The sequence below is a fragment of the Trachypithecus francoisi genome, unplaced genomic scaffold (genome assembly GCF_009764315.1).
Source record: "Trachypithecus francoisi isolate TF-2019V2 unplaced genomic scaffold, Tfra_2.0 Lachesis_group0, whole genome shotgun sequence".
Lineage (NCBI taxonomy): Eukaryota > Metazoa > Chordata > Mammalia > Primates > Cercopithecidae > Trachypithecus > Trachypithecus francoisi.
This window is the reverse complement of record NW_022681453.1, coordinates 115,828,452-115,850,320: the sequence shown is the minus strand read 5'-3', so window position 1 is coordinate 115,850,320 and position 21,869 is coordinate 115,828,452. Positions and strand designations below refer to the sequence as shown.

The 21,869-nt window shown below is 38.6% G+C and overlaps 1 protein-coding gene across 8 annotated transcripts in view; it reads left to right on the top strand.

The window, feature by feature from the left end:
• The window catches only part of MECOM (MDS1 and EVI1 complex locus), a 616,769-nt gene that overhangs the window by 415,287 nt on the left and 179,613 nt on the right, over nucleotides 1-21,869 (top strand). The window contains exon 1 of one of the 8 annotated variants that reach the window (XM_033211645.1): nucleotides 7,185-7,251. The exons of the other annotated variants lie outside the window; for them this stretch is intronic. Within the exon in view, the coding sequence (XP_033067536.1) occupies nucleotides 7,225-7,251 (27 nt within the window). The 5' untranslated portion in view covers nucleotides 7,185-7,224. Of the gene's footprint in view, nucleotides 1-7,184; nucleotides 7,252-21,869 lie in introns of those variants that run through there. 8 annotated transcript variants of the gene reach the window in all.

The following is a 21,869-nucleotide window of genomic DNA, read 5'->3' as shown; positions in this document are numbered from 1 at the left end:
CCCAACATCCATACCTGCAGCTACAGCCTATACTGTGGCCACAACCCCTCCCTATTTAGCTTTGGACACTATATTTCATCTACCCCAAACATCTCACATTTTCCAAACATAGTGTGCTTGCTCTTTTGCTTCCATGGAATTTCATTTCTAAATCTGTTCTATTTCTTTACTAGATCCAGTGACAAAAGTTTTTACAATCTAGTGAGATACCTGGAAATGTTCCTTACATGAGCATTTGTTGAATGAATATACTAGATGCTTGATATAACTACAATAACTGTCGGATTAGTATGTGAGGTTGGTAAATAGTTACAATACTTGAAAATAAAATAATTAGGCTTGGATATTTGCCTGGATTTCACAAAAAGATTGCTAAAGGTAATGATATTATGGTTAAAGAACGCATGGAAATTGCAGAAATTGCAGAGCAGTTTATTTAGTTGATCTTGACCGATGCCATGCTTAGAGTAGAAGCAAAGGTAGGTCCTAACTCTAGGTTGTGCCTCATCCTGTGGCATGTTCCACAGATGTTTCTTTCCCTTCTTGCCGATTTATTTCATTCAGAACAGTAACAATCTGGGTGACACGACTGATAATGTTAGCTGGCCCATTTCTATTTCTCCCCTCTGCCTCTGTTCTATAATTTCTGTGGGACTGCTGTTCATTTCTGTGATCTCCATGGAAGAACTTCAAAGGGTGGTGCTTTTAAAAATTTTGACCCTTTTGTAACAACAATGAAATATCAGTCTTGCTCTTGCAAGCGAAATAGCAGAGCTGTTGCCTTTGGGGAAGCAAGAGAAATGACAATAACCAAAGGGGACAGTAAGACTGTTCTGTTAGAACATCAGTACTGGGTTTTTGTTAAGAAAAGAAATGAAACAGCAAGTTGCCAGACAAGCTAATTGCTAAGTGTAGACTCAATATTGGGCAAGATGTTAAAAACACGTTTGAATAAGTAAATATTAACTAAACAATTAGCAATAGATTTGATTATGCTACATGAAACAAAACGGTATGTGTATAAACACAAAGCCACATACATACACAAACATGTAAAATATCTTTAATTTTCAGGAATGGAATTCTCTAGCTTTTCTAGTATCAGGAATCTAGAAGTTTCCCTTTTCTTCTTTTTCTCTATTTTCTGCTCCCCAAATTTCCCTTTCTGTTCTACTACTACCTACCTACCCGCTTTCCCTCCTCTTTTTCTCCCTTCATTTGTAAAACATGTTTCCCACTGAACAACTACGTAACAAGCTACTTACTCTGGTCTTTTTTGTGTAGTGAGGGGAAGGAGGGGAGTGTGGTGAGGAAGAAACTGACCCAGCTAATTCCAGTGTTCCAGCCAGTGAACAAGACATTGGATTCTAAATATAACACAAAGGCATGATTCAAACCTCAACAAAGATTGAGATTTGTGGTCAGGAGCCCTAAACCAGTTCTAAGTTGTAAAGATCCTGGTTTATTATGGTGGTGGTTGATGTAAGGAGGAGCAAAGCTCCTGCCTAATTTGGAGAGAATTCTTAGAAATTGAAAGTAGAGACCAAGCTAGAAACACATTTGAGTGAACTATGCCAAATCTGAACGAATGACTTCTTAATCTGACCTAAAATTTTATCAAATGACGGGGGCATAGTTTTTATCCCTTTCATTCAGAAGTGACTCAGCAAGTACTCCTGAGCCTGCCTAGGCCAGAACACAGTGCGACACAATTTATATTTGGAATGTTGGTGCTTTCAAAGTACTGAATCTTTTTAGTGTCTCCACACCTCTGGAAAAAACTGGACAGCTCCCAATATTTGACTTGTCTCTTCAAGGTTAAATAAATGCTCAAACAGTGAATAAGGCAAGGCACCGATCAGAAGGAGCTTGAGTTCGTCATGCATCAGGAACCTTCATTGCTCCCTTTGGACTGTGCTGGCCAAGACTGCGTTAAAGCAGTTCCATTGACTATTCAGCTCCACCTTTTCCTTATGTTGTTGTCTGTCATTCTAGTACATTGGTTATCAGACAAATTATGAGAGAATTACGGTGAAGAATCTTGTAGTTATATAGATGAATCTGATAAAACTTTCCAGCTAACCTTTGGAAACCACCCTTAGCAGGTACTGTTTCTGAGATTATCTGAAAGCTTTAATTTTCTATGTTGGCTTTTATGTTACAATTCTCAAAATAAATTCGGAAGCCACTAAGTTTTTACTGCATTCATTTGTCACACTGTGGTTTAAAGTTTATATTGAAGTACTAAAAATAAAATTGATCCCAGTTAAAGGCATTTAGGACTGGATCTAAATGACTTGTAGAACTGGACTTGTCCAATATGCAGACTGAATAAATCACCAGAGATTTTTGGCAAGATCAAGACCTGGTTTGGGTTGTGCATGAAATTCCAATGATAGCCCAGGAATGTCAGGAGGCTTAAGGTTAATGTGGTCCTTTTAAGAGAGAGTGAGAAATAAGACAGCATTTGTGTGTATACTGGTACAGAGCCTGATGAAAAACATTAAGAAAATGAACAAATGATATCCCTATGCATTGTTATTAGTTAAGGCATACTGTCGTTCATTCAGTGAATGTTTCTGGAGAGTTCACTTTGTTTCAGGAATTGTGCTTGATATTGTGTATGTAAATATGGCAACGGTTTTGTTTCTCTACTAAGTTGGTCCACTTTAGAAACTTTGAACCAGGAAAATAATTAAGATTTCTTCAGGGTTAGGAAAGAAAACTCTGAGACTTCCATGATTAATGGAATGGATTTGCGCTTTTCTGGAGCAGATGGTACAGGGGCATCTCTTTGGGAGAAACCCTAGTTGGAAGTCAAGAAGAATGTTTTGTGGTGTGAGTTCCCTTGTTACAGTCATATTTAATAGTTAGAGCAGAGTTCACATCTGGGACCCCTTGGGGAATTAGTCAATTGAGAACAGTGAACCAAGAGGAAACAGAAGTAATAAATATTGGAAGGCTTAATCTGATCTCTTGCCTGTCTTCAAAGGAAGCTTCATTTGTAAAGGACATGCATGATCGTGAAGAAAGGACCCCCATTAGGCAATGCAGAAATAATAAAAGACTATGTCCAAAGTCCCTGGTATAGGGAGGTTAGAGGACTGGCTCTGCTCAACTGGGAGAGTGACAGAGCTGGACTAAAATTCATCTTTGGTTCCCTTTTCAGGATCCTCTGTTTCATAGGGCACAATTATTTCCTTTTACACTTCATTAAGATTTATCTGACAAAAAACTTCTGCATGGAAACAGAAGAATTAGAACTTGGCGAGGCAGTTTATGTTCATTCAACTTTGTTTTTTCTCTCAAGTTTTTCTTTCTTGAGTAAGAAAGTGTCTTCTCCCCTTTTTGTTTTCAGGGAGGGAGTATGTTTGAGCTCCTCCTTGCTTATGGAATCAAGAAGAAAATGAACTATTCTTGAATACCCTTTACCCTTAATTCTGAGGGTGAAGACCAGAGAAATACCACTGAGGCAGATATAATATACTTACCCATTTTCTCTCTTACTCTATAATGCTGCCTGATGTAGTTTGAAAGTATCCTCATAATCTAAAAGAGGGGAAGTAGTCTCATGGAGTGAAATCCTGGTACTCCTAGAAAATTATGACACGACTCCTGTATGTGTGTGTGTGTAACATAAATTAGCTCATGTTGTATGTCTTTTTGCAGTTTGTGTTTTTCATTAAATATATTGGTCCTTCTAATAAGAGTAAATAGTCTATATAGCGCTCACTCTGCACCATGCACTTTCTATGCACTTTGGAAACTTCAAATTATTTAATATAGACTTACTCCATTGTTTTAAATTACATTTAGTTTGGTTAATCTCTAATTTTTGGATACTTAAGGTGATTACTTTTTTTGTTTCTATAAACAATATTGCATCAGATCTTCTTATGCTTACCTTCTTTCTTGTATAAGGGTGAATGGTTGCAAAGGCATAAAAAAATCTAGTACACATCACCTGATAACAGCGGTTGCCTTTGAGGAGAGGGAGTGGACATAGATTGAGTTGTGGTTCTAGGGGCTTTAGCCTCATATGTCATGTTGTATAACTTTTTTTTTTTTGAGACAGAGTCTGGTCTGTTGCCCAGGTTGGAGTGCAGTGGCACGATCTCAGCTTATTGCAACCTCCGCCTCCCGGGTTCAAGCAATTATCCTGCCTCAGCCTCCCGAGTAGGTGGGATTACAGGCACGTGCCACCATGCCTGGCTAATTTTTTGTATTTTTAATAGAGATGGGATTTCACCATTCTGGCCAGGCTGATCTCAAATTCCTGACCTCAGGTGATCCTTCTGCCTTGGCCTCCCAAAGTGCTGGGATTATGGGAGTGAGCCACTGTGCCCCGCCATAGGATGTTTTTTAACAAAAACATAGTCTCATATTACTTGTGTGTTAAGATTATTTTAAAAAATAAATATAAATCTTGAAGTCCTTAGGCACATAACTTAACCAACCTGATCTTTTTACCCCCCACTTTTAAAGTACCACCTACCATAAATACTTGATATGTGGCTATGGCAGACAAATGCAAATGTTATATGTTACCATGCTTTATAAAGTGCTAAATATATTCAAGTGACTCTTATTCTAACATACCTGGATTTCAGTCATCAGTAAAGGTACCTTAGAATCCACAAGAAGTAAATACGCCAGTGAGTGTTCCCTAGTTTTAAGAAGGCTATCATCTGCGTCTAAAAAAAAGAATATATGTTGTATTAGTGAGAATTCAATTCAGCATGAGAATTCACATATAGCTTTGAAATTTCATATTTACTTATGTAAATACCAGCTCTCTTAATTTATTACCACTTTACTTGTTAGAATCAGGAGTACTTTTGAGTATTGGTATTGTGACCAGCATTGCCAACCCTTTTAATCTGTAACTCACATGGTATAGTTTCTGGAGCTTTGTTTCATACAGCTGTTACAATTATACCATGTGACCACCCTGAACCTGTGAGCATGGAGGCACATACATGATCAAATTGTAGCAGTAAAAAAGAGAAAAGAAGAGAGTGAAATTAAATAGTGCATTTTCAATTGCCATTTGCGTATCATTAGAAAACTAAGATATTTATCAGGGTAACAATGTTTCAGCACAGATGACCTTGGAACATTATCAAGCCTTCCTGCTCACAAGATATAGCATACTTTAAACACCCTAGGCAGGAGACTTTCCAAAAACAGACCCAATGACAACACCTAGATAACCACTTCAATCCTAAATGAATTTCAGTGATAAAAAAGTGTATAAATATCTAACTTTATGAGGATAGAAAATGTATAGTTTGCTTCTTTCTGTATAAGAATGTTCCCTTCTGCAGCAATCTGTTTTGAGGTCTGATCAAATGTTGCCAGTTAGTTTTGATTTCCTGGCTTTTTAAAAGTTCTTGCCTTAATGTCACTACTCTGGGCCATCCATACTATTTTAGCAGGTCCTAGGATAAGCATTTCTCCATATAAGTACATGCTTTGAATAACTTAGAGGGGACACACACACACACACACACCTGTACCTTTTCAGGTAAAAGTACTTCAATGAAAACTCTCCCAGAAACTTTACTACTTAGCCTAGTTATTGCCCTGCCTGTTTTCCGAAAGAGTTTTTTCCCTTCTAAACAAGGATTGAGCCAAAGAAAGAATAAAGGTTCTTTATGGTTTAAATATGCCACTCCCTATTGTGCACTTTTATGGAGCGATGACTTTTATTTTAGTTTATATTTTATATCTATGATCACTTCAAAGTCTATTAAACTCTGGAATAAGAGATGCTCAATAGAACTTTCAGCAGTGCTGAAAATGTTCTGTAATCTGCACTCTCCAATGTGGTAGCCGCTAGTCCTATGTAGCTATTGAGTACTAGCATGAATGAGGAACTTAATTTTTAACTGTATTTAAAAAAATCATTTCACTTTAAATTGTCATATGTGACTAGTCGCTACCATATTTGACATTGCAGTTATAGATCATTTTGTCACATTCATATAGAACTAGAGAAATTTCAACATTTATATTGTAGACTTTTCATAAGAAAAACTACCCCCTTTAGTCCTATTTAGCATTATTTAATTTGCCTCCAAAATTTGAATTCAAACCCCATTCTCTAGGGTTTGTTTTGCGTCAGCCTTTGATTTCTTCCTGCTCAACCACCATGCTACATTCAGCTACTAGGTGTTTTTGGTAACTGACATCCAGAAAACAGTGTAGTGCTAGGAAATAGGAAAATATGCTTAGTTCATAATATATGTTACAGGATGGCCTTATTAGATTTCTTATTCTCATTACCAAGTTTACATTATCACTTAAAACAAGTGAATGTTTATTGAAAGTGTATCTTTCCTCTATTGAAAATCAGGCAGATTTTTCAATTGGCAGTACTCCTCACTCATTTTTTTAAGAAGCTTTGGAGGCTGGGCACAGTGACTCATGCCTGTAATCCCAGCACTTTGTGAGGTCAAGGCGGGCGGATCACGCGAGGTCAGGAGTTTGAGACCAGCCCGGCCAACGTGGTGAAACCCTGTCTCTACTAAAAATGCAAAAATTGGGCTTGGTGGCACGTGCCTATAATCCAAGCTACTTGGGAGGCTAAGGCAGGAGAATCACTTGAACCCGGGAGGTGGAGGTTGCAGTGAGCTGAGATCACACCACTGCACTCCAGCCTGGGTAACAAAGTGAGACTCCATCTCAAAAAACAAAAACAAAAACAAACAAACAAAAAAAGAAGCTTTGGAGAGGTGTGACAGTTTTAGCTATGAGCTGGTTTAGTGGCCTCCATACAGCCATGATGGCACACAAGGACAAAGCCATCCTCTTCAAGGGTTTCCAAGAGCTAAATTGCCAGTAAGTGGGAACTTCCTGCTGCCCTATAGGGCCTTTGAATGTGATTAGGATGAGCAATGATTCTACCCAGAAATGGGTAGAATGTTGACGCAGTAAACATGCAGATTACTCGCTGCATACACCCCAGTCTTCACACACGCCGCCTAAGATAAAACTGCTATAGAGAAACCGTAACATTCCCAAGCCCTTCTCTCCGGTTCCTTCTCTTTACTTAGAGGCCAACCAGGATGCGCAGAAAACATAACTGATACCACTTAGATAATTATTGACTAGTTTTAGTGTTGATGGGGGAGGTTGAATTTCTTTTCTCTTCCTGGTTATGTTTCACTGATGCAATTTGCTTATTTCTATGTGGAAGCATGATGGTTTTTACTCTTTGTGATGAGAACTTCAGCGACTGCAACAAAGGTAATTTGGTAAACTGCTCCTACACAGCGTATATGGCTTTAACATTTTGAAATATACCCTTTTTAATCTATCTCTGTGATTTTGAGTATGCAGGTGGTGGCGGATATACAAAATCATATAGTATATTTTGTATACCCTTGCTTCTTAACAAATGTTCTGATGCCTTATTTGTGGCAAAGGGATGCTATAGAAAATGTGTTCTTGTGAATTTCTAAGTGCTCACATAAAACAGCATGTGGGCAGTTGAAATACAACCAACTCATGCATGCATTCCTCTTCCTCTTGAATCATTGGAAAGTACCTCAATTTTCCTATTCTGTAGCTGACTACCTCTTTTTCATATTTCTGTGTTTGGGGAAGGTAGTTGCTTCAAGCAGGAGTTAAGGGGATGAGGTGTTTCTCCTTGGCCAGCTTGCTGTCCTCTCACCCTCGTTCCAGCTCTTTCCCCCAGTCCTCTCTGCCTCCCCTCCTCTGCCCTCACCAGATGTGGTGAGGTCGAGACCTCCTGCACCCAGCCAGTGCCCACCCTATGACCCTTTTCTTTCTATTTGAAAAGTGTGAGGGATGGGGTGAGGGGAATGACATTGCCAGACAAAGAGAAGTTTTTCAAAAGTGTATATGCAACTGAATGTGCAGCCACTGGCTTTTGAAGGTCACAGGGGCCGGCCAGGTGTGTAAATGATTTGCTTTCTCCCTTTCTTAACATTCTTATTGGGAAGTCGTCATCCACCCCAGCTTCCAAGATGGTCTCATCAGTATTCAGATGTAATTTAAAATGTATACCAGGACCTTGTCAGAAAATATTTTAAGGATTATCTTTATACACAATATTTTGTCCTCATTTGCTATTATGTCTCTTTAATAATATATAATTTTTTTTGTATGACCAGGTTCCTTCTGCCCCTATTTCTTTTACCTCAAAATATTCTAGGGACAACGTAAAGAAAGCTACTTTGAGTTTGTCTCTCTAACTGGTTGTGTGGTGCATTGAGAGGGCTAAGGCGACTGCTAAGTTTTCTGTAGCTCCAGGAATCTGTGATTCAATTCCTTCCAGAGCCTATGTATGTCTCTCCCCAACTCCCATGTTAGCCACTTCTTCTCTTTGACTCCCATGAATCATGTTAGATCTCCAGTAGTCCCTGGGTCCTACTCTGGGAACTAACGCACGTTCATGAGTCTCAGGAGGGACTCCTTTGCGTTTAACAATGTGAATTCACCCTGCCAAAGGGTTAATCTTCCCAGACTAAGTGCAAGCTGGGTAAAATAAGTGAAGATCAATGGTTGAACCCTGCCATGAGTAGGGTATTCAATCATGCAGGTTTCCAGCCAGATTTTAAGAAATTTGCATCACAGAAGTCACCTGGGTGTCACACTCTGAGGAATGCTGGGTTAATGTGTGGTGAACAGAAATATCAAGTTTATGCCTATAGGGTAGTTTTCATTGGTATGAGCTTAAGCACAGAAAAATGGCCTTGATGGTGTTAATTTTTTTATGGGCAGTTACACGATGGCTGGTCTCAGAATGTTAGCTGCATTGTTGCAGAACTAAAAATGTTACCCTGAGAAATTTTAAGAGAGTAATAAATATCCTGTTTTAAAACATAGACTTTTTTTGGGTGAAAATTCTTTTTTTTTAATTATCTTTAAGTTCTAGAGTTCATGTACACAACATGCAGGTTCGTTACATAGGTATACATGTGCCATGTTGGTGTGCTGCACCCATCAACTCATCATTTACATTAGGTATATCTCCTACTGCTATCCCTCCCCCAGCCCCCGACCCCACACAGGCCCCGGTGTGTGAAGTTACCCACCCTGTGTCTATGCGTTCTTGAGTTCAACTCCCGCCTATGAGTGAGAACATGCAGAAAACACAGACTTTAACACATTATAAACTTGGAAAGTCTTTTTTGGTTATTGTTGTTGTTTTAATATCAGAGTGTTAAGGATGCCTTTTCCTTTCCTGGCTTTCTCCATAAGCAATTGTTTGGCTTGGTAATTTAGCAATTATTTGATTGTTGAAACACTGGGTATTTGTGCTTTAACAAAAACATGCCTGGTGATGAGACTGTGTCCTTTTATCAGGACAGTCTGGCTTCATGATGTGAAGACGTGGCTGTGCTCAGGGCTGGGGGCTGCAACCCCTGCTGTACTGTGCCAAAGATAGTCCTTTGATGTAGAGGGAGTGGCTCCCAAGAAGGGCAGGTGTAATTTCCAGACCTGGATTGCATGAGTTTGATGCATACTCAGGAAACTACCTGTAACCTTAGTGGTTCTTTGGGAGATAGCTATACTATGGGATTGACTCTTTTGGAGAAATTGGACTTGTCTTTGTTACTGTCTACATGGAGTGAAGTGGTTAGGCCAGGGAAAATTATATCTCACACTTAAATGTGGACAAGAAGGACTCAAACTCTTGTCAACATTTTCAAAACATAAAAGCAGTATTACAAAAAATTTAAAAATGAAAAATAATTTTTACTAAAGTTTTGTTTGGCTCTACCTAATCAATTTTCTATAGCTTCAACTTTTTCTTGATTAATATTTTACCATGAATTTGGGCCAGATATTGCATAGTCTTTATGATTATTGTTGTGATTAAGTATTAGTCCATCCAGGTGCAATAACTTACTTATTTTTTCCTCTAGTGTTAGTTACTTGCATGGTTTAAATTTATACTATTAAATGTAACACCAGCATGACAACAACAAAAACCCTCCTGAATGTAGCTTTTACCTATTGTCGATAGGTATTTAAAGAAAATTTCTAGCAGTAGAATTATCAAGATTATAAACACTTTAATATTTGTACACATATTATAAAATTTCTGTTCTTGCTTTCTGAAAGGGTTATAATAGTTTTCAAAGCTTTAGGATATAAATGTACTTTACCTGCACTGAGTTTAATATTTAACATAAATGTGTTTAAAATATAAGTTGTGGAATTATAATTAGATATACAAATATTATAAATTGCATATAAGTATATACACAAATAGATAGATACAGATATAGACATAATCTGGGAGCTTAAATTCCTACTTCAATAATTCGTGAAAGTGATCAATTTTTTCACGTATTTAGGATTTATTTTTCACTTTTTTGAATGTCTATTCATGTCCTCTATTGCAGTTTTTATAAATTTAACTTAACCACTTAGCTAGATGCCAACCCATCGTTTAAAAATGTGTCACTTATTAACCAGCTTCTGATACCAGGCGTATAGGCCAGAACACTCTCCCTTTCTTACCGGGATCAGTGAGTTTATAACTACTATACATAGTCCTTTTTTGTTGAGTGAATTTGAATATGCACAGTGAAATGATTCTTTTTTAATGACTCTGTAAGGTAAATGCACAAAACACCTATGCTTTGGGCCAAGTGAATGTGAAATATGCACACACACACACACACACACACACACACCCCTCTGTATACGTATGCAGCTGTTAGAAAGGTAAAATTTAAACAAAAATATTTCTATTTTCCACTTAATGGATAATTATTGCCATAACACAAACCTACTCTCTTTTAAAGTTCGAATAAAATTGAAGAAACCAAAGGTGTTTATGTAATTAAAAATAGCACCAAATAACTAAAATAATTAGCTTTAGGTGTTAGAGAAATCTTAAATGATTCAAGCACCTGCTCAAGACATACTTGGGTGCCAGAGATAAATGACACTCCCATTTTTCTAGCATTAAGTGAGGTTTAGTGAGGAATTCCTATTACGGAGAGTATGACCAGGATTTTTATTGAGCAGAAGGCCAACAAATTAAGAAGCATGTTTTAATTTGGCAAGAGAGTAACTGGAATCCAGTTACATTTTCTGCCATGGCAAACCTACAAAATAAAGTGATATTTTTCATTCTCGAGTCATACTCTGAGTGTGTTTTGAGTTCACTGCAACTAAACTCAGTGCCTTCTAATTAAAGTATTTTGTCCACATGTATTCGGAATTGGTTAGCAGGGAGAGCTTTTTAATAGGTGATTTCTATTACAAGGAATCAATCAACTGATTTTTTTTTTCTTTTTAAAGCTGTATAGAGATATAGGATGGAGAAATAAGCAATCCTTTTCAAAGAGTTAAAAACTTAGCACACTGACTTCAGCCTTCACTTAATCATTAACTTAATATGCTCCTTTGGATAGATAGAGCATTCAAAAAAGTCTCCATGCCTCAGTGTATCAATCTAGCAAAAGACAGCAGCAACATAATGGCAGGCTGACCACCTAGGAACAGCGTGAGAACACGAAGGTAAACACATGGAAATGGGCTTTGTGTGCACCGAGAGGAATGCCATTCACAGATGCAAAGTGGTGTTCAAAAACTAGTTCTCGTAAGGCGCTTATTATTTCTCAAAGAACTCCTTGCTCCTTGAAAATTCAGACCCTTCATCTTATCAGGATAGGCCGGACTTGTTGCTGTTTACCAATTAAATCCACTTAGTAATTAGAAACTGTGTGTCTTCCGCCCACTCCTCAATTTCCCTCTCCCCACCTGAAACTCTTAAACAAACACTGGGTCTGTGATAAATGGTACATTTTAATAAATGTTTTGTAAAGGCCAATTATGCAGTCAATATTGAAGTGTGCAATAGGAAATACAGCTGCTTAGCTATAGGGAAGATGTCTACATATTACTGGCATCTGTTCGGTAGGTAATGTTCTTAAATGGCCTGGCCTTTCTCCAGACTTTGATTATTCATAAATCTGTTGAGTGTGGTAAGTTGCACTATTAGCGTTTAATCTTTTATTGAAGCAAACTCAGGAGACTGAAATCTATTTGCTTTAGCAAGCTTGTTCACTGATAAAAGTATGATGTAAAATTTTCCTTTTGTGAATTCCTCAGTACAAGAACAACACAGCTGGGCACAGCACAGATCATATTTATCTTTTCATTAACTAAAGTACAAGAAGATAGCATCATTGGAGTCTTATAAGAAGGGACTGCTAAAGAACAGTTCTCCTCCTGTTTGCATACCCACTTGAGAAAAGCTTTCCAAACAAGTATTTGAGATACTTATGAGAAAAAGCTGGTTGACTTGTCCAAAGAAGACCAAGTGAATGTATATAAAGTGGTTGGATTTCAGATAACATTTTTCCCCTGAGTGTTTAGGTTGGTTAAATATTAGAGGAGGAGAGATAATAACACTGTTTGTCGCCATAAACTTAGACATACATCTTTTTTCACAAGATTGGTATGAAAAGCCTATCAAAGATTTTCCATCCCAGATGATTTAGTTTCAACTTGGTAAAGGACATTGTAGATGGAGCAGCATTGTTTGGATTATTTCCAGGAACCTGGAAAATTTGTATAGAGTTTATCATAGATATACTTTTTTGCTTCTTGTGAATAACATAATAACTAATTGGTTGTGTGGTGCTTATTTGCAATGTGCACTATACTTGACAATTAGGGGACATCTTTCAGAATGAAATAAGTGACTTATGGCTTATATGCATTAATGTAAATTCTTTAAGTGGGTGAGTAAGACAAAATTATGGGAGTCTTCTCTTCCTTTTCCTGCATCTCTGGATCATGAGGATTGTGATTATTCGTGTTTCTATAGTTCCTCCAACCCCTGGTAAATGGCAAGCAACTATTGGACTCTGAAAAAAAAATGGACTATGCTAAAGATATATTCTCCTTTTGTCTTTTCTACTACATTCTAGTAGTATTCAGGAAGGATTAGGGAGTGTGGAGAATACAGAAGGGAGGCCCTTTTCCAGTCAAATGCAGTATCATTTCAATCGCCTTGAGCTCAACTCTTGCCCAGAGCTGTCAAACATAGGCTAATGTTCCATCCCAGGGGTGAGGTTAATTTATTACCTACTGCCCACCCCCTCAGCCCCACAGGTCCCTTTCTTACACAGAGCTAGAAGCAGATAAGGGCAGCTCTTTCCTGCCTCCATTTACCTATCCTGGTCTCATTCCTCTTTCCTTAGGATCATCCAGTCCAACTCACTTATTTTATAGAGAAGAGACCTGAGGCCATGAGATGTAAAGAGAGGTTTTAAAGGCCATACGGTTTATGAAAAGGCAAGGATTAGACACTGGGCCTCAATCAACACTTTTTCAACTTCCCTATTATGTCTGTGTGAGTAGCAGAGACCCCAAAAACAGTGGCTTAAAATTTAAAAGAAATCTGAAGACTGGCAGGCAACTGCTGGTATGGCAGCCCCATGGTGTTCTCAGGAACCCTGGATCCTTCTAGCTTCCTGCCGTAGTATCATAAGATGTGACTTTCAATCTCATGTTCTCAAGATGGTTGCAAATCATCAGCCATGCTGTGCATGTTCTAAGCAAGAGAAAGCTAAAGAACAATGAAAGTAGTACAAGTCCATAAGTCAGTCCCCTTTGAAGGGCTTTTCTGGAAGTCTCCACCCACTGATAACTACTCTTTCTTAATTGAACCTAGTTGCAAGGCAATCTGGGAAATGTAGTCCATGCTTTCTCTCCCTCTCTTTTTTCTTTCCTTCCTTCATTTTTTCCTTCTCCCTCTCTCTTTCCCTATAATGACCTGAATAAAATTGGATCTATTAGTAAGGTTAAAAAAAAAAAAAAAAGCAATTGATATTGAATAGGCAACTTCTTGTCTCTGTGCCCTTATATTTCACATTAAGTAATTATTTTAGGATTTGGAAGCCTAATAATGTTTTACAGCAGATTTTCCTTTAGTAGTATGTCCTCAAATTGCCAATATTAAAGATTAAATATAATATGGGACAAGAAGTACAGATTGCTTTATGTGAGTGAAACAATGGGAGGAAGGCTTAGAAACTATTGTCTCTGAACTGTGTTGGCTCTCCACGGTCAGTGAGACACTGCTTCTATTGTTTCCATTGGCTTGGAAGTGAGCCTGGAGACAAATACTGATGCTGACTTCACCTAGGTATGCTTCATAGATAACAACAAAAATCATTTAACTATTTAGAAGTAAATAGTATGCTTATTTTGCCTTGCACGTTTAATGGTTATACCGTTTTCAAACGCTTGAAATTGCAGCCCACGTTAAGTAACTTAGAACTTTGACTAACAATGATATAATTACCCAGGTCTTAATGTGGGCAAGTAACTGTACTCATACATAACTTTACTAACAGATGCGTTTATGGGCAACACTGAGGAGTTACTTGACAATTTCTCATTGGTCATGAGATTTATGGTGCTGCCTGGCTATGAATTTGTCTCCTACTAAGGTTAGTTTCCTTTTTTGAGTTAATTCCATTTATTTATGGTGATCTAAATGTAAGATAATTATTTAGAGTAGGAAATTACCAAAGTAAAATTCCTCCTTGATTTCTGACTGGCAGCCATGTTACCTCGTAAATAACATCCTGTATGTATAGATTTTGTTCTTGACAGGATACAGAGTAGAGAACTCTGAAGGCATCAAAGATATTTCAAGAAGCAATAATGCTAGAAGACTCCCACACCTGGAAATCCATTAATGTTACTCTGTCCCCTGAGTAAAGAGTGGCTTAATAGCACAGTACTGCTGCCTCGTACCTCCTTATCCACTGACTACCACTAGTACTGCAGAATGGACAGGAGGTCCTAGCGAAGGGAAAGGATTATAGAGAATTAGAATCTGATATGCCACCTGCATGAGAAAACATAGGAAGTACTGGGGGTAGAACACATCCTCTTGCATTAGACCTCTCCTTAAGCATGTGACTTGGTATGCATTATTAACTTACTATTTTATTTTCCCACTTTTAGTGTTCCATTGTGCTCAGGGCTGGCCAGTGGCCTATGGGTTCCCAGCTCTCTGATGTGACACATTCCTTCATTCTAAATCTCTAGCTTGAAAAGAACCTTATGATGGTTCTTTTCAATCTTCCAATGATGACTTCTATGTCAAATACTAAACTCTCTCACTATTTTGAAAACTGGATATTTAGAACTACAAGTTAGAGACAATAATATCAGTACATACCTTACCAAATATTTTTTGCACTTTCTTGCTATAGAGAAGGATATTACAAATATATTGATTTTCAAGTAAGGGAGTTTCTTTGGAGCCCATCTCTGTCTGCCCCCACAGCATGGTCGGTCCTCTGTCTGCATTCCATCATGCCTGCCTGCCACATCTTATCAGTTCAGAGCCCTATGAAGAGGGTCCTATATATTAGCCACAACATGACCTATGTGGACAGGATCATCCTTAGTAATTACTCACTGGTGGAGAAGTGATTTAGAATGAACAACTCAACGATGCCATTATTTACCATACATCATAGCCATGGATAAGGTTAAAAAAAAATCTTCCTTCAAATTCGGGTTAATTTATATATCAAGAATATTGGCAACTGAGCTTTATCTAACTTTTTTTTTGTTTTGCTGCTGCTCAAGAAGATCCTAGTTGGTAGAGATCCTGACAGTTCCAGTTCCTGACTAATGTAACTGCTCAAAGCAACAGTTAGCCCTGAGCACAGTCCCCAGCCAGGATCTTGGCAAGAGTCCATGGGAATAATCTCTTTCTCTTGGCAGCTGCCTGAACAGCGGTTTGTGGAAAGGACTGCTGTCAGTTGGCAGGATGAGGGTGGGTCGCTACAGCACATTAACTGATGCTTGCTCTTTATGTAGAAAACTTCAGAAACTTGTATAAAATAAATAAATTAAGCCAGTGTAGTATGTGGTAATTTGGACATTGTATTTGAAGCAGAGATATATCTCATAGTTGGAAGGATGAGAGGTTACAAGAAAAATGGCCCCTGATTATTTATTTCCTAGGTCTGTTACTCACCTTCTCTTTATCTGCTTTTTTATCTGATTAACAAGGATGTTGGATTAGAAGAATTCTAAGGCTCCCTTCCTGCTAGCATTCTGTGGCTCCATATGGACTAGATAGTCTTAGAAATGCAGTATCTGCACTTGATACTTCACTTTTTTAAAAAATTGATTTATGGCCGGGCGCGGTGGCTCAAGCCTGTAATCCCAGCACTTTGGGAGGCCGAGACGGGCGGATCACGAGGTCAGGAGATCGAGACCATCCTGGCTAACACGGTGAAACCCCGTCTCTACTAAAAAATCCAAAAAAAAATCTAGCCGGGCGAGGTGGCGGGCGCCTGTAGTCCCAGTTACTCGGGAGGCTGAGGCAGGAGAATGGCGTAAAAACCCCGGAGGCGGAGTTTGCAGTGAGCTGAGATCCGGCCACTGCACTCCAGCCTGGGCGACAGAGCGAAACTCCGTCTCAAAAAAAATAAATAAATAAATAAAAAATAAAATAAAAATAAAAAATTGATTTATAACACTGCTACTTCCACAAAGCACTTGAGGTAGCTTGCAACAAAAATACAGATACAATAAAAACAAAGACACGTATAATAAGATAAATACTGAGAAGTAAAAGAAAGGAGAAAACAGTATATTCAATCAATTTTGATGAATGCTAGAAGAAAGTATAGAATCTGTTTCTCAGCGGCCGGGCGCGGTGGCTCAAGCCTGTAATTCCAGCACTTTGGGAGGCCGAGACGGGCGAATCACGAGGTCAGGAGATCGAGACCATCCTGGCTAATACGGTGAAACCCCGTCTCTACTTAAAAATACAAAAAACTAGCCGGGCGACGAGGCGGGCGCCTGTACTCCCAGCTACTCGGGAGGCTGAGGCAGGAGAATGGCGGGAACCCGGGAGGCGGAGCTTGCAGTGAGCTGAGATCCGGCCACTGCACTCCAGTCTGGGTGGCAGAGCAAGACTCCGTCTCAAAAACAAAAACAAACAAACAAAAAAAAAACAAAAAAAAAAGAATCTGTCTCTCAGCCTCCCATGAGCCAAGGCAAACACAAAAACCAACAACAACATCAACAAAAAACCACCACCACCAATTTATAGAAAAGAAAGTAGCAGTAGTGTTTATTTTCCCATTTTTGGTTGTTAGATTCAATTTTCCCTCAGGAATTTGGAAGTTAGGTAGTATGTCATAACATTTGGCAGAGTCCACTTAGATTTCAGGTTTTGATTCTATGGACATACATCCTGAACCTAGAATACCTGGCATCTGAATCTACTCTGTATGGAAGTGATCATATTCCTATTCTCTCTGCTAACTGACACCATCATTTTTCTTATCTCTACGTTTACTTTCACTACTGCTCTGGGCCATAGTGGGTGTTTTTTTCCTTGTGGAATACAAAAATAATTTTCATTTGTTATCTTTCTATCAACATACTATATAATTTGAAATATTAAAAGGAAGCAGAAATAATTTCATTTAAAAAAGATTTCATTGACAGTTTAGGATGTGTACTCATATTTTTCCTACATCCCCAGTTCCTTCATGCTAAAACAAAAGGGAAGACATTACTATGTAAGCAAACAGGCCCTTTTTAGCTATTATAATCAATCTTTATTAACCTCTGATAGTCTAATTCCTATTTACGTTAAGACGGTGAACTCAAAATTTTATCAATATTCACTAATGAAATTAATTGAGGTCTAGAATTACCATTTCCCCTTTCATTTATTCATAAGTAAAACAATGTTTAAAAATGAACCGTGCAGCCGGGCGCGGTGGCTCAAGCCTGTAATCCCAGCACTTTGGGAGGCCGAGACTGGCGGATCACGAGGTCAGGAGATCGAGACCATCCTGGCCAACCTGGTGAAACCCCGTCTCTACTAAAAAATATAAGAAACTAGCCGGGCGTGGTGGCGGGCACCTGTAGTCCCAGCTACTCGGGAGGGTGAGGCAGGAGAATGGCGTAAATGCGGGAGGCAGAGCTTGCAGTGAGCTGAGATCTGGCCACTGTACTCCAGCCTGGGTGACAGAGCGAGACTTCGTCGCAAAAAAAAAAAAAAAAAAAATGAACCATGCTCGTGTGTGTATGTGTGTGTTGTGTGTGTGTGTGTGTGTGTGTGTGTGTAAGTGCTCTGCATATGATCAAAAGAGAGATTCACACCTAGGAGTTCCTGTTCTGTCAATATTCGGTGGCAGGACTTAAATATCTTTCATCTTGAAAAAAAGGCAACAAAGTTTAAGTTCAGCTCATTGTTTAAGGTAATTAATGGATTTTCTTGTTTACGGTCAAAGACAAGACATGAGTAAGTGTTAGGGAAAGAGGCAGCTGAGCTGAGGTAGTGATTGTTTCTCAGTTCCATCCCCAGCCCTTGCAGAGGTAGCAAGCAGCCTGGGGCATCTTTAATGTAACTCCTTGCCTCCTATATAAAAGGCAAAAACAAAACAAATTCATTTGTTCCTGTTATTGTATTAATCACAGCAATTAATGCTAGCTGCCTCAACAGATAAATCTCATGGCTTCACACAACAGTTTATGTCTTAATCGATGTCTGATGCTAGTTGATGGGGGGCTTTCTCCAGAAATGAGTTTGAGGGCCCAGGTTTTCTTGTGACACTCCACTGCAATAAAAGGCTTCTAAGTTCACCCTGGGAGGAGAAGAGAATAGTGGAGAAAAATCACAGACTCTAAAGAGCCCAGCCTAACGTGACCCATGGCCTTCACCTACATTTCATTGGTCAAATTAAGTCCCACGACTCTCTATCAGGGCAAGCAGAGCTGGGGCATGAGATGATTAAATGTAGGAATTGATACAGTATGGGAAAATTTGAGACAACTTTTTCTTGATATCTGAGAAGCATCTTGTGTAACATAAAACTGATTGCATGATGAATTAGGAAGGCCTTCCCAGAGGAGACATTTTAGCTGAGCTTTTACGTTTGAGTAGGAGTTTGGTCAGGAAGGGCATTTTAGGCACAAAGTCCTATTCTCCTGTTGTGAGAATCAGATACCAAAATATGTGCCAGTGTTCTTTGAAAGTAAGGGTATATTGTTATTATTAAAATGCTATTGGTTAGTAACAGTCTTTGTCCAAAAGTGGCAAGCTTTATTTTTAAAAATCAGAATGTTACTATTAAAAGTTAGAATGTGGCCAGGCGCGGTGGCTCAAGCCTGTAATCCCAGCACTTTGGGAGGCCGAGACGGGCGGATCACAAGGTCAGGAGATCGAGACCATCCTGGCTAACACGGTGAAACCCCGTCTCTACTAAAAAGTACAAAAAACTAGCCGGGCGAGGTGGCGGGCGCCTGTAGTCCCAGCTACTCGGGAGGCTGAGGCAGGAGAATGGCGAAAACCCAGGAGGCGGAGCTTGCAGTGAGCTGAGATCCAGCCACTGCACTCCAGCCTGGGCTACAGAGCGAGACTCCGTCTCAAAAAAAAAAAAAAAAGTTAGAATGTAAGCTCATTGAGAGCAGCAAATTTTTCTTGGCTCGTGTCCATTAGTTTATTCTAAGCTCCTAGATTGGGGACTGGCACAAGGTAGACATTCCATAAACATTTGATGAGCAAATTACAGAACTTGTAAAGGACTCAGTCCTACTTTCTGTTTCCTGCAAAGACTAGGGGCAATTGCTTTTATTAAAACGGTCTCTTTGTAGCTATAGATAGCATGTTGAGTCAGTATTTAGAAAAAGAATGTGCCTGTCTGTACTTCGGTATTCGTAAGCATAAAACCACACAGGTGGGCACTGCCCAGCAAGTGGTTAGGACCACGGCACTGTATCACTGACATATTCTTCTTCGTTTGTTTCTTTCTTCTTCTTGTTTTTTTTTTTTTTTTTGATGGAGTTTCGCTCTTGTTGCTCAGGCTGGAGTGCAATGGCGTGATCTCAGCTCACTGCAACCTCCATCTCCTGGGTTCAAGTGATTCTCCTGCCTCAGCCTCCCAAGTAGCGGGGATTACAGCTGCCTGCCACCATGCCCAGCTAATTTTTTGTATTTTTAGTAGAGACAGGGTTTTGCCATGTTGGCTGGGCTGGTCTTGAACTCCCGACCTCAGGTGATCTGCCCTCCTTGGCCTCCCAGTGCTAGGATTAAAGGCGTGAGCCACTGCACCCGACCCTTCTTTTGTTTCTTAATCTGCATGCACTTAAGAAAAAGATAATTGTGGCTAATTTATACAGAACTGTAAACATCTCACATGAATCATTTGGCATGAGGCACAATTAGTCAATAAATATAGTGCTCTATGTATGTAAAATCTATTTCCAAATAAAAGCTAAAGAAAAATAATTTAGATGTATTAATAAAGAAAAAATATGTTTGTTTTTTAGAATATCAGTTTGTCCCTTACAGTAGTATAAAATTACATTTCTTTTATCTTTAGGATATAACATTTCAAACAGAGGCTATTAATTTTTACACTATTTGTAAAGAAAGAACTTGAGAGGCAACTTTATTATGCAACCAAGATCATGAAGGGGATGAATAAACCAACTACTTAGAAAAAAAAAAGTGTTCTGTCATCATGGAACGGTTTTCATTGTTCCTTTCTTACATTTTTGGAATCACTAGAATGAATCTCCAATCTATACACTGAATTCTCACACACGATAAATACCATGATTTCATTAATGATTAAATACTTGTCTGAAGTATAACTTTTAAATATTCAGTGATGATATTCATTGACAAGTGACAAGTAAATCTGTTTCTCCTGCCTGTAAGGAAATTTAGGGATAAATATTGATCCTGTCTTATTTCTCTCAGAAGCTTCTATATTGACCCCAAAATAGAAAAATCCAGATTTTATTCCAACATATATTATCATCCTCGACAAGTGCAGAAACTGAAAAGGGAGAAAAGAAAGCTCAATGTATAGCTATTTTAGCAGCCTTTGATCATGTTGGAATATTGGCGGTGAATGGAAACTGATAAACTCATGCAGTTCTTTGCCATAAAGGCTACTTTAGCGTGAAGCCAAAAAATGAGAGGGGTAGGCTTACTTTTCGCAGATTTAACCAAGAACAATGACACCATTTGCAACCACAGTGCAGAGCCAAAAAAAAAAAAAAAAAAAAAAAATCATTGCATGCTTGCCAACATATGCTCCTTAGAGAATAACTGGAAAATGAGAAACGCCTGTCAGAGATTAAGTTCTATTTCTAATGCAAGCACAAAGCAGACTGATGTCTTTTTAATGAAAATGAACATATTACAGCAGATGAGTTTTATTTGTTAGTTTTAATGTAAGTTCTTTAGAACTCTGGTTACTGGGTACACTTTTTTAAAAAGACAAATTTTAGAATATGATGAGTAAGTCTAGCCAATTTTGGCAGCAATATAACTAGAGCTTTTAGTGGATCAAATGTCAGGGAGTCCAATATTATCTAAAAATAAAGGAACACGAACCTATTAATACCCACTAATAAGAAATTAAAATTAGAGATTAATGAACATTTCCACCATTTTGTACCTACTGTCATAATAGTTAACATTTAAATCGTTGCTCTGTGTCAGTCACTACTCTAAGCACTTTATATGCATTAACTCATTAATCCTTCATAAGAACCCATTTTGCAGGGGAGGAAACTGGGTCAGAAAGAGATTAACAAATTTGACCAAGATCACACAACAAGTAATCTGTGAAGTTGGGATTCAAGCCCACACTGTCAGGCTCCGGGGGTTGTAGACTTACTCAACATCGACATATCACCCTGCTTTCAGCAAACATATTCTTCATTGAATGCTTTTAGTCAATATGCTCTGGACTCAAGCGCTCCATTGAGAAACAGGAAAATATGTTTTTTTTGAGGCAGGGTATTACTCTGTTGCCCAAGCTGGACTGTAGTGACCCAATCATGGCTCACTGCAGCTTGAC